The following is a 13,429-nucleotide window of genomic DNA, read 5'->3' as shown; positions in this document are numbered from 1 at the left end:
TCGTGAAAATTTTGGGATTTTTAACGATTTTCAAGATTTTTCCTATAATTTCCCTTTAAATAATAATAAGCTAATGAGAATCATAGGGTTTATGAAGAATTTAACGCTGAATCGAATGGTAGTATAGTTATTTTTATAAAACGATTAGTTTTTAAGTTAGGCAATGAAAAGTACTTATTCAAAAAATGAGTGGGTTTCAGTTTATGTCACACATCTTAAATACAATCCATTTTACAGCAATTTAACATGGATTTTCGTTTCTTTCACATCAAAATACATATATTGTTTGAGTTTTATCGTTATCCTAGAGGTTCAAAAATGTTACATTTTTTCCATATATATAGTCGTGAAAATTTGGGATTTTTTGCCATTTTCAATATTTTTGTTATTATTTCCGTTCAAATACTCATACGTTAATGAAAATGGCAGATATTATAAAGAATTTGACGCTGAATCGAATGGTAGTATAATTATTTTTATAAAACAATTAGTTTTTAAGTTAGGCAATGAAAAGTACGTATTCAAAAAATGGGTAGGTTTCAGTTTATGCCACATATCTTAAATATAATCCATTTTACAGCAATTTAACATGGATTTTCGTTTCTTTCACATCAAAATACATATATTGTTTGAGTTTTATCGTTATCCTAGAGGTTCAAAAATGTTACATTTTTTCCATACATATAGTCGTGAAAATTTGGGATTTTTTGCCATTTTCAATATTTTTGTTGTCATTTCCGTTCAAATACTCATACGTTAATGAAAATGGCAGATATTATAAAGAATTTGAGGCTGAATCGAATGGTAGTATAATTATTTTTATAAAACGATTAGTTTTTAAGTTAGGCAATGAAAAGTACTTATTCAAAAAATGGGTGGGTTTCAGTTTATGTCACATATCTTAAATACAATCCATTTTACAGCAATTTAACATGGATTTTCGTTTCTTTCACATCAAAATACATATATTGTTTGAGTTTTATCGTTATCCTAGAGGTTCAAAAATTTTACATTTTTTCCATACATATAGTCGTGAAAATTTGGGATTTTTTGATATTTTCAATATTTTTGTTATTATTTCCGTTCAAATACTCATACATTAATGAAAATGGCAGATATTATAAAGAATTTGACGCTGAATCGAATGGTAGTATAATTATTTTTATAAAACGATTAGTTTTTAAGTTAGGCAATGAAAAGTACTTATTCAAAAAATGGGTGGGTTTCAGTTTATGTCACATATCTTAAATACAATCCATTTTACAGCAATTTAACATGGATTTTCGTTTCTTTCACATCAAAATACATATATTGTTTGAGTTTTATCGTTATCCTAGAGGTTCAAAAATTTTACATTTTTTCCATACATATAGTCGTGAACATTTGGGATTTTTTGCCATTTTCAATATTTTTGTTATTATTTCCGTTCAAATACTCATACGTTAATGAAAATGGCAGATATTATAAAGAATTTGACGCTGAATCGAATGGTAGTATAATTATTTTTATAAAACGATTAGTTTTTAAGTTAGGCAATGAAAAGTACTTATTCAAAAAATGGGTGGGTTTCAGTTTATGTCACATATCTTAAATACAATCCATTTTACAGCAATTTAACATGGATTTTCGTTTCTTTCACATCAAAATACATATATTGTTTGAGTTTTATCGTTATCCTAGAGGTTCAAAAATTTTACATTTTTTCCATACATATAGTCGTGAAAATTTGGGATTTTTTGCCATTTTCAATATTTTTGTTGTCATTTCCGTTCAAATACTCATACGTTAATGAAAATGGCAGATATTATAAAGAATTTCACGCTGAATCGAATAGTAGTATAATTATTTTTATAAAACAATTAGTTTTTAAGTTAGGCAATGAAAAGTACTTATTCAAAAAATGGGTGGGTTTCATTTTATATCACATAACTTAAATACAATCCATTTTACAGCAATTTAACATGGATTTTCGTTTCTTTCACATCAAAATACATATATTGCTTGAGTTTTATCGTTATCCTAGAGGTTCAAAAATTTTACATTTTTTCCATACATATAGTCGTGAAAATTTGGGATTTTTTGCCATTTTCAATATTTTTGTTGTCATTTCCGTTCAAATACTCATACGTTAATGAAAATGGCAGATATTATAAAGAATTTGACGCTGAATCGAATGGTAGTATAATTATTTTTATAAAAGAATTAGTTTTTAAGTTAGGCAATGAAAAGTACGTATTCAAAAAATGGGTGGGTTTCAGTTTATGCCACATATCTTAAATACAATCCATTTTACAGCAATTTAACATGGATTTTCGTTTCTTTCACATCAAAATACATATATTGTTTGAGTTTTATCGTTATCCTAGAGGTTCAAAAATGTTACATTTTTTCCATACATATAGTCGTGAAAATTTGGGATTTTTTGCCATTTTCAATATTTTTGTTATTATTTCCGTTCAAATACTCATACGTTAATGAAAATGGCAGATATTATAAAGAATTTGACGCTGAATCGAATGGTAGTATAATTATTTTTATAAAACGATTAGTTTTTAAGTTAGGCAATGAAAAGTACTTATTCAAAAAATGGGTGGGTTTCAGTTTATGTCACATATCTTAAATACAATCCATTTTACAGCAATTTAACATGGATTTTCGTTTCTTTCACATCAAAATACATATATTGTTTGAGTTTTATCGTTATCCTAGAGGTTCAAAAATGTTACATTTTTTCCATACATATAGTCGTGAAAATTTGGGATTTTTTGCCATTTTCAATATTTTTGTTATTATTTCCGTTCAAATACTCATACGTTAATGAAAATGGCAGATATTATAAAGAATTTGACGCTGAATCGAATGGTAGTATAATTATTTTTATAAAAGAATTAGTTTTTAAGTTAGGCAATGAAAAGTACGTATTCAAAAAATGGGCGGGTTTCAGTTTATGCCACATATCTTAAATACAATCCATTTTACAGCAATTTAACATGGATTTTCGTTTCTTTCACATCAAAATACATATATTGTTTGAGTTTTATCGTTATCCTAGAGGTTCAAAAATGTTACATTTTTTCCATACATATAGTCGTGAAAATTTGGGATTTTTTGCCATTTTCAATATTTTTGTTGTCATTTCCGTTCAAATACTCATACGTTAATGAAAATGGCAGATGTTATAAAGAATTTCACGCTGAATCGAATAGTAGTATAATTATTTTTATAAAACAATTAGTTTTTAAGTTAGGCAATGAAAAGTACTTATTCAAAAAATGGGTGGGTTTCATTTTATATCACATAACTTAAATACAATCCATTTTACAGCAATTTAACATGGATTTTCGTTTCTTTCACATCAAAATACATATATTGCTTGAGTTTTATCGTTATCCTAGAGGTTCAAAAATTTTACATTTTTTCCATACATATAGTCGTGAAAATTTGGGATTTTTTGCCATTTTCAATATTTTTGTTGTCATTTCCGTTCAAATACTCATACGTTAATGAAAATGGCAGATATTATAAAGAATTTGACGCTGAATCGAATGGTAGTATAATTATTTTTATAAAACAATTAGTTTTTAAGTTAGGCAATGAAAAGTACTTATTCAAAAAATGGGTGGGTTTCAGTTTATGTCGCATATCTTAAATACAATCCATTTTACAGCAATTTAACATGGATTTTCGTTTCTTTCACATCAAAATACATATATTGTTTGAGTTTTATCGTTATCCTAGAGGTTCAAAAATTTTACATTTTTTCCATATATACAGTCGTGAAAATTTGGGATTTTTTGCCATTTTCAATATTTTTGTTGTCATTTCCGTTCAAATACTCATACGTTAATGAAAATGGCAGATATTATAAAGAATTTGACGCTGAATCGAATGGTAGTATAATTATTTTTATAAAACGATTAGTTTTTAAGTTAGGCAATGAAAAGTACTTATTCAAAAAATGGGTAGGTTTCAGTTTATGTCACATATCTTAAATACAATCCATTTTACAGCAATTTAACATGGATTTTCGTTTCTTTCACATCAAAATGCATATATTGTTTGAGTTTTATCGTTGTCCTAGAGGTTCAAAAATTTTACATTTTTTCCATATATATTAGTCGTGAAAATTTGAGATTTTTAATGATTTTCAAGATGTTTCTTATAATTTTCATTTAAATAATCCATAAGCTAATGAGAATCATAGGGTTTATGAAGAATTTTACGCTGAATCGAATGGTAGTATATATAATTTTAATAAAGCATATAGTTTTTAAGATATACAATGAGAAATCAATATTTAAATGTATGGATTTCGGTTTATAACACATATCTTAAAAATTAAATATCTTAAAAGACCCAACTCAATTTATTATGGATTTTCATTTTTTTTCACCACTAATTAGGTATATTTTGAAAGTTTTATGTTCATCCGAGAGGTAAAAAGATGGGACACTTTTTCTATATCGTAAAATTAGTGATTTCCAGCCATTTTTAAATTTTCCACTGTTATTTTCGTTCTAATAATCACAAGTTAATTCTTTTTATTACTCTTAGTAGTTCCACCATCTGCCCAGAGGGCAATACGTTTTTGTTGTGTTTACATTATATATACATGGCATGTAAAAAATCACTTCATTAAGTGATCTCCGGTACAAAATAGTATTTTAATTAATTAGTCTTATCGTAAAGCTTATTCTAAAGTCTATATATGTCCAATAATAAGATCGGATGATGTTGGAGGTTTTAATCTACGCACATCACTGCCGCTTTGCATATATAGCTGATTAGCGAGTACATTGGGATGCACTGTTTGGGATGTTTGAAACCAAAGAGCTCTTATTTTATCATTGTCGTTTCCAAATGCGCTATAGTATGGTTCAAACTATTCAGAAAAACCTATATTATTTCCGATTATTTAAAACTAAATAAGATAAACTATTTAGAACGAATTAAAACATTCTGAATAGAATTTAACCCGAACCAAACTCGAACGATTGTCTTACCAAATAATGGTAGCGCCGATGGCCTTGGATCCGATCAAAATGATTGACGCGAATGAAGATATATGTGAAAGGACCTTTTTTGTGTAACATAAGCCGAAGAATACATTATCCACTCAGTGACATAGTGGAAATTGGAAGCAATTACTTGTTGGTCAGCCAAATGTTTACTTTTTTTATTTTAGGAGTCAATAACTGAACTCGGGCGTGAATCACGTTCCATATGTTTTAAGTGAAATGTAACAGCTGTTTATACTACGTATCAGTTCGGTGAGCAGAACGTAGGGAGAACGATATATATTATTTTTCTATAGTCTGAAAAAGTATTTTAAATTAAATACATTCATTTAATTTTTGTATATATATGAATTTTTCGTTTCCACTAAGTGAAATAAAATTATTGCCGATAAACACCACAAAATATTGAGAATTTAGAAGGGTATGTTAAATTGGCGCATGCGATACAGTGTCTTAGTTTCTTAATTTGGCACTAGGTGGCTCGAGGTATAAATTTTGCAGCGAAGCTGAAATTTGACAGACTTTCTGCTTTCAGAAGCCTATTCTAAAAGATAAGAAGGCGTAGTATACGTATGTTTATATTTGGTGGAAATAATCAAAAAGTTACTGGATGTTTTGGCCTTTTTTGGTAATTCTATGCTTCCTATATAAACATTTTGATTTATATACAAAGAATTTCGGTTTAATTTTTTTCGAAAAAGCTTTTGTTGAAAGCGTCTCTTTCGAATCGGAGCATTTTCAACATAGTTGACAAAGTAAACTTAAAAAACTTATAAACTTACGTATTAATTATTTTTATTTTATTAACAGTGTTTTTAGTTAAAATGATTTGTTTAAATGTTAAGACATCTCAAGCGTTGCGTCCTTGAATGTAGAACCATTTAAAAAAATGAAAAACTGATGGGAATCTCTTCTGAGGTCTTAAATTAGAGTAAAAGGATTTGTAATGTACATTTTACACAGGATAACTATAAACTGAAATGTAGAATTAGTTGCACAGAAACCTCAATTAATAATCCACTAAAAACAACTGTATGGTGTGGTATTTATGCTGGAAACATCATAGGTCCCTATTTTTTTGAAAACAACCAAGGTGTTGCAGTTACTGTTACTGCTGAACCAAGACATGATTCGAAATTTTATTCTGCCTGAAGTGAAAGAGCAAGGACTAGAGGACATGTGGTTTCAGCAAGATGGACCTACAGCACACACATATCGTTCGATAATTCAATTCTTGACATCATTCAACATTTTACACGAAGACTAATTTCGCGAAATGACGATTTAGCATGGCCAGCCAGATCTCAGGATCTCCGGGAACAGCGCCAGCTTTTTCTGTGGGGTTTTTTAAAATAAAAAGTTTATGTGAATAAGCCGCAAACGCTTCAACATCACAACTTAATTCGTCACAAAATTGAAGAAATTCATTCATTTACCCGATAAAATTTTTCAATCATAATGAAAAAAATATATATAAAGATCAAATAAACTTTATATGAAAACCAAAGTTACTGATCTTTTCTTTGAGCAAAGTTATAGGCAAACAAAATGGTAACGAGACTTTTTCCCCACGTAGTACTAGATTTATTATGAATTACACAATTTCTAAATATGTTCTAAACAGAAAACTAAATAATGTACTGGATATAACATAAATATTATTAGAACATATTATATATAAAAAAATGTATTATTTGGCAATCAAGTAAAACGACACGACAGAAATCCAAATGTATTGATCTAAAAAAATTATACAAAACGCATGTTTATAAACAGATTAGACAGTATATATAAAAAAAATTAGAGGTTTTTTATTTTGAAAAGAGTTTTTGTTTATTTTATATGTCTTGGCTATAAAATTATCCACATTTTCTTTCCAATACACCTGGTTTTTTCCCAACATTAATTTGAAAAAACGTCCATAATAAGTTCGTCATTGCAATATATTTATTGGTACATTTAAAAAGGAAATGTCGTGTCGGCTATTCTGAGGTTAGAATATACATCTGTTATCAAATAAATTGAAATTTTAGAAAGTAATATACTCAATCACTAGACAGTGTAGAAGGTATTGTAAAAAACCAGATTATATAACACCTATTCAAATACAGTTCACTGACATCTACATGTGCTGATTGACTGATGAAGATGCGAAAGTTGCAATAAGCAAACAGTATGCATTATATGTTGCCTGAAAAGGAAACAACAATGGTATATACGTGAAAGAAAGCCTTTTTAATTTTTAGATCGTTTTTTCAATAAATTAATTTTAGCTGGTTAAAATATTCGTTGAATTTTATTGACGAGAAAACCCGATACAGATAAATTTCGGGTGTACACAATTTTGTATTAGAAAATCTTGGCAAGCCTAAAAATTTGTGAAATACATAAATGCATGAACATAAATATAGTCATATGTTATATATTATTATAGTTACTTAAACTATAAGTGGTTAGTCATAAAAGCTACAACTGAGATATTATGTAGTAAATAAAATGTTGGCGATAAAAACATGGTATTGTATGTACTGAACACCTCGTAAAAGGTAGCAGTAGAATTTTTACAAATGGAAAACATTATTTTTAAACTAAAACCATTATATTTATACCAATAATATATTAACTTCTAATATAATTTATAGCTTCTTTTAGACTTCAATAAACTTGAAGACAACATCCTTGAAGCCCTAGTTCAACTGTATATTCACACTAGTGGGGGTAACCCACCAATAAAATTTGTTATGTAGTTCAAAAGAAAACCGATCCCAAAAAAAATCTTCTTAGTTGATTTCTGGACCCTTACTTATTTTGAAGCCAAAGTACCAGGTTTCCATCACTCTCTAGCGCCTTGTTTTGATTTAGAATCACGAAGATAGATCTAAGTCTCGCATAACTGAATGAAACGACACACAGTGTGAAGTACCCATTGTACTTATTGTTTTCCTGAAATCCACAATTTGCGCTCATTACTTGGGAAATTCTAATTATACCCAGAATATATCAAACTCATATTATTGAGAAATCTGTTTTATTATTAAGATTTATTAGAAGGAGCAATTTTCTAAAGTGAGCGAGGAAACTCTGTTATTGTTCTCCTTTTAGCTTAAAAATGGATTTTTTTACGTAAAATCAAAGTATAACTACTTAATCTACATATTTCTAATAATTTATTTAATTATGATTGTTAATCAATTTTGGCGGATGTGGTGGGTAAAACAACAGGTGTTATAAATTACAGACATTGTATGCAAACGTTTAGTTATTTAGCTTTTTTTTTATTAAGTAACATTGAGCTACAGTGTCAATAACAATTCTCTTTGTGGTGACTTTGGAGAAAAGTGTTGCTAAAGGTCATCGAGTGATATTTGCAACTTTTATCGATAAAACGTATGAGTATTGGTTAATCAACTTACATGATTTTTCGAATTCATATTGAAACATTTTCGTTTTATTATCACAGTTATATTTATATATTTAGTAACAACATTTATAAAAAATCGTGTAAACTAAAAATATTTATCCACCAAAATTCCAAAACTATTTTATAGATAGTTAATCCCATTTGATAAAAAAATAAACTTAATAAAACGGAGATTATTAATAAGTCAACGATTTCCTTCAATATCAGATTACGAATATGGCATCGAAGGTCGAATTCCTACATGAGAAACAACGAGTAAGATTACGACACTGGGTCGCACGTTACGAACCATCAATAATTTAATATCTGGCACGAAAATCAACTGCTAAATAGAAAAGGCGAATGAACACTGATTGCATTAGGCAAATTAGATTGAATTGATATTAATTAAACACAACTGGCATTAAATTATATTCCATTTATTTATTTTTTGTATTTATTATTCGGTACGAAGACTAGAGCATTAACTTTATTAAACATTTTGTTTTTAGTACAACAACCTGACCATTATTTTGATTAATTTCCTGGCATCAAATTCATATTCTAGTTCTAGAAGTTCAACAATCAGACCGTACAAGCACCAATAACATTAAATAATACGATAATTCCATGTAGCAACAACGCTAAATATCTCGTAATGGAACATATAAAAAGGAAAAGAAAAGAATTGGAATTGAAATGTAGGAAAATGTATTGGCTAATTGCACATAATAAATTGCTATTATATAAGCAAATACTGAAACCTATATGAACATACGGAGTTCAATGGTGGAAATGTACTGCAAAGAGTAATATAAACAAAACACAAATTTTTCTGAATAAAGTCCTGAGAAATATTGTGGGCGCGTCCAAATACTACAGGACTGACTACCTACATCGAGACCTGTAGACAGCCATAGTCAGTCAAGAAATCAAGAGAATTGCAAGGGGGCATGAGGAAAGATTCCATTCTCATGAGAATATTAAAGTATTGAAACTTTTGGATACCACCAGAGCAGGACACAGACTCAAAAGAATCAAACCATCTGATCTTGTGTAGTGTTGTATAGTGAGGTGCATATTTTAAAAAATTCAGCAGTGACAAATTATAGGTTAGTCGGAAACCAGTAGTAACAATGTAATAATTAAATAATAAAAAAAGTATTATAATGCTAATAATTATTATATAATTAATTGAACTAATTGGGCTCAACAACATTTTGTTCTCATTATTTGGTACGAAGAATAGAGCATTAACTTTATTAAACACTAGTGACCCGCCCCGGCTTCGCACGGGTGCAATGCTGATACTAAATTAAATACACTACAGAAAAAATATGAACGTTGTATATAAAAACATAGCGGCCCGCTCCGACTTTGCACGGGCATAAAATATATATGCCTATGTCACTCAATGAAAACATGATTAAAATCGATCCAGTATTTTTGGTTCATTCATTACTGCCCTTGGCCTGCACGCATTAAATTTGGAGTAAAACAATTCCTCTTCCCCTATACTTACTATGAAGATTTCCTGCTATCTTTGGAATATCTAAATTCATACAATTTTTATTACATTACACATTTTTAAACGCAAATTTTAAATTTGTAATATCTCCGAAAATATTTGTTTAATTTACATGCTGTAAGGAACCATATTGATCTATATTAATTGCACACTGTATTTAAGGTACTTAATTCGATAAGGATTAATGCCGTATTGCTTAAAATAGCTTCGTAAATAAGCCATTTTCTCACGTAAAAAGTAAACAATAAAAATGGTTAATGTGGGTTATCCCTAAAAGATAAACATATACCATCGCGGACTTTTTTGTAGACCTTTTTATGGTGTACAATACTGTAGTACATTAATTTGATCTAACTCGTAGGGTTAGGCAGCGTTTTTGCTAATTGCTAAATAAGCCTAAAAAAATAGGTTAATTTACGACATCACGTTAGAAACCTCTAAAATTAGCAATGTTGCCTTAGTATATTATGCATGTATTATACATATAAACCTTCCTCTTGAATCACTCTATCTATTGAAAAAAACCGCATCAAAATCCGTTGCGTAGTTTTAAAGATTTAAGCGCACATAGGGATATAGGGACAGAAAAGGCGACTTTGTTTTATACTATGTAGTGATGTTGCTTTTAGTACAACAACCTGACAATTATTTTGATTATTTTCATGGCTTCAAAACCATATTCTACTTTTAGAAATTATATTAATTATGATTGCTATTATATGCTATTATACAGTTAATAATTATTATATAAGTAACGCTAATTGGACTGTTTGAACAACAACACGTCATTAAAACAAACAAGAAATATATTTTCAATATAATGTCCTTAAGCAGGCTAGTAAAATAAATAAGGTGTTTTCTCGTAAAACTTAACGAGCTGAAGATATCGCTTATTCTCTCGGATTTGCCATAGACGAGCTGGAGTTGCCTTTTCGAGACACCCGAGCCATAATATGTTTTTATTATGATCGTTACACCGCTACAACTTACCGCGTTCGAAGTATTGATATCCCTGACAGTTCCTGAATCTAAATATTCCTGGATCTTGTCTAGCTGTCCGGCTCTGGCAGCTCGAAGGAAAGCAGTATTCGGATCCGTCTATAAATAAAGAAAAACACATTTTACTCACAACGTCATATCATTTGTGCGAAAATATATTATCAAATTTATCAAATTATACAACTTGAAGGCAATTAATTTATCAATTTTGCATTGGTTTTTCCCAATTAGAATTAATTATTAAAATATATTAATTATCATTTTGAACCGACTTCAAAAAAGAGGAGGTTCTACGTTCGACTGTGTATTTTTTTATGTATGTTTACCGATTTCGCCGTCAATTTTCAAAATACCGACCGATTTTCAAAATTCTTTTTCTTCGAAAGAGTGCCTTTTCTGGATAGTCCCATTGGAACCAAGTCTGGATCTGATCTGGACGAGTGGAAGGCACGCACACAATTTTCACCTATGACTCTATTTCACCCTTCAGGCTAGGAGAGGATTCCGAAGCCCGAAGCGTTCCTTATTTTCAATCATTGTTTCTTGATTTATATTTTTCCTCATGCGGGCTGAAACTTTACTTGGCCTGCCCATTGTAATACTTAATAAAATAGCGTAATTTATTGAGTAAATATTTAACACTAAAAAGAGAAAAATTAAATATTTTTAACAAAAAAATTGAACCGACTTCAAAAGTGATGTACTTGTGTGTCATATAGTAAAAGCCACGGAAAATATGTATTTCTAGATCTTTCTGTTCTTCATCTCTACGTTTTGTGACTAAGCCAAACATTCTACACGTCTCTACAATAATCATCCAACATCCAACAAGTACGTAATTTCTTTGCGCTTATTTATTTTTAAATTTACACAAGATAAATATTTATTTTCTATACTATATTTCTATACTCAAATTGTTCAAATACATGGGCGATATATAATACTTATAGAGAGTTTAGTAGCAGAAATAAAAAAAAAAGTTAAAATAGGCGATCAATTTCAAATACCCTTTCTATTATTAAACTTAATCCACTTAATATCTCCGTTTAAAAAGCAATATCTGTTCGTCTTAATTTAATATGACACGTACATTTCAGAGAGCAACATTCTCATTAAATGTGTCAGAACAATTACGCAGTACTTACGGAGACATTAGAGTGAGAAAGGATTCAGCCAGTGATAGCGAGAGAATGTCGTCGAATATTTCAATCAATTAAACAAATTACTGAAAATAATTCGACAGTGAACTTTTGTACACACTCTTCTCCGGCAGTCACGGGTATTTAGTTATAGTCGATAAATCTATTTTTGGTTAGCGTTTATCTCTATCGAGTGTTAACCTTTAAATTATTTTCTATTTGTCCATTTCCCTTTAGTCTTCTATAGGTCGACTCTTGAGAATAAATAAGGCAAATTAAAACAGGTGAAGAAGATATTTTAAGCGGTTATCATTTCAAAATTATGAGATATGGTCGTCGAGTTTTAACGCAGCTTCCTTCCACACATTTTGTTATTAATCTTCATGTTTAAGGTTGGTATAAATGGGAAACGATTCAAATCCATAAACTATACATTAAGAGACTCAAAATAAACGCAGAAGAGAGAAATATTATTCCAGACCATCAATTTGGCTTCGCCTAATATACACGGAACAACAGAACAAACACATAGATTAGTCAACAAAATTAACAAAAACTTAAGCGATAAAAATGTTGGTCCCAGGACTTCGAACGCACTTTCAACTGCTGAAATCGTACCTCACAGACAGACATTTTATTGTCAAACACCCTATATATATATATATATATATATATATATATATATATATATATATATATATATATATATATATATATATAATTTCAAAATCATGAGATATGGGCGTCCAGTTTTAACACAGCTTGCTTCCACACATTTTGTTATTAATCTTCGTGTTTAAGGTTGGTATAAATTGGAAACGATTTAAATTCAAATCCATAAAGAGGAACTACAGTAAACAGTGCATTCGATTTCGTAAAGTGGGAACCAATTTAGGTTAACGACTGTTAATGCCACATATGCATCACGTGTGTGCACATACAAAAAATAAGGCTAGAACTATCTTAGAGCCATACAATCAAATAAGTAGTATCGGATTGTGTTGCTCTTCGAAGAAAATGTAAACTGTAACAACGACATAGCTACACTGCGTTGTATAATTATACTTAACTAAATTACTGTATAATAGCTAACGCGTTTATTAATCTAACAAGAATACAGAATAGACCTACTACTTAGGCCTGTATGATTTATTTAATTCGTTTCATATATTTATATTTTATATGTTTTGAATTTCAAGCTACTGCTTTTAGTAAGATGAGAAAAATCTCTTTAAAATATTATTTAAAGTTACAGGTTACATTTACGCATATACTTAAATATCACGTAGATTAATTAAAAAATAGTCAGCAGTTCTTTGGAGATGTTTAATACTTCGTTAAAAAT

General features: G+C 29.3%; 1 protein-coding gene across 16 annotated transcripts in view; it reads right to left on the bottom strand.

Moving 5' to 3' along the window:
• The window catches only part of LOC143198798 (uncharacterized), a 109,362-nt gene that overhangs the window by 43,104 nt on the left and 52,829 nt on the right, over positions 1-13,429 (bottom strand). For all 16 annotated transcript variants that reach the window (XR_013006296.1, XR_013006300.1, XR_013006301.1 and 13 more), the window contains exon 2: positions 10,937-11,044. Coding sequence is in view for 8 of the 16 variants with exons in the window: in XM_076408285.1 (XP_076264400.1) it covers positions 10,937-11,044 (108 nt within the window). In the remaining 8 variants the exon portion in view is untranslated. The remainder of the gene's footprint in view (positions 1-10,936; positions 11,045-13,429) is intronic.

This window comes from Rhynchophorus ferrugineus, unplaced genomic scaffold (genome assembly GCF_030347505.1).
Source record: "Rhynchophorus ferrugineus isolate W39M unplaced genomic scaffold, kcgeb_rfMv2 rfM6, whole genome shotgun sequence".
Lineage (NCBI taxonomy): Eukaryota > Metazoa > Arthropoda > Insecta > Coleoptera > Curculionidae > Rhynchophorus > Rhynchophorus ferrugineus.
This window is presented reverse-complemented; position numbering and strand designations above follow the sequence as displayed.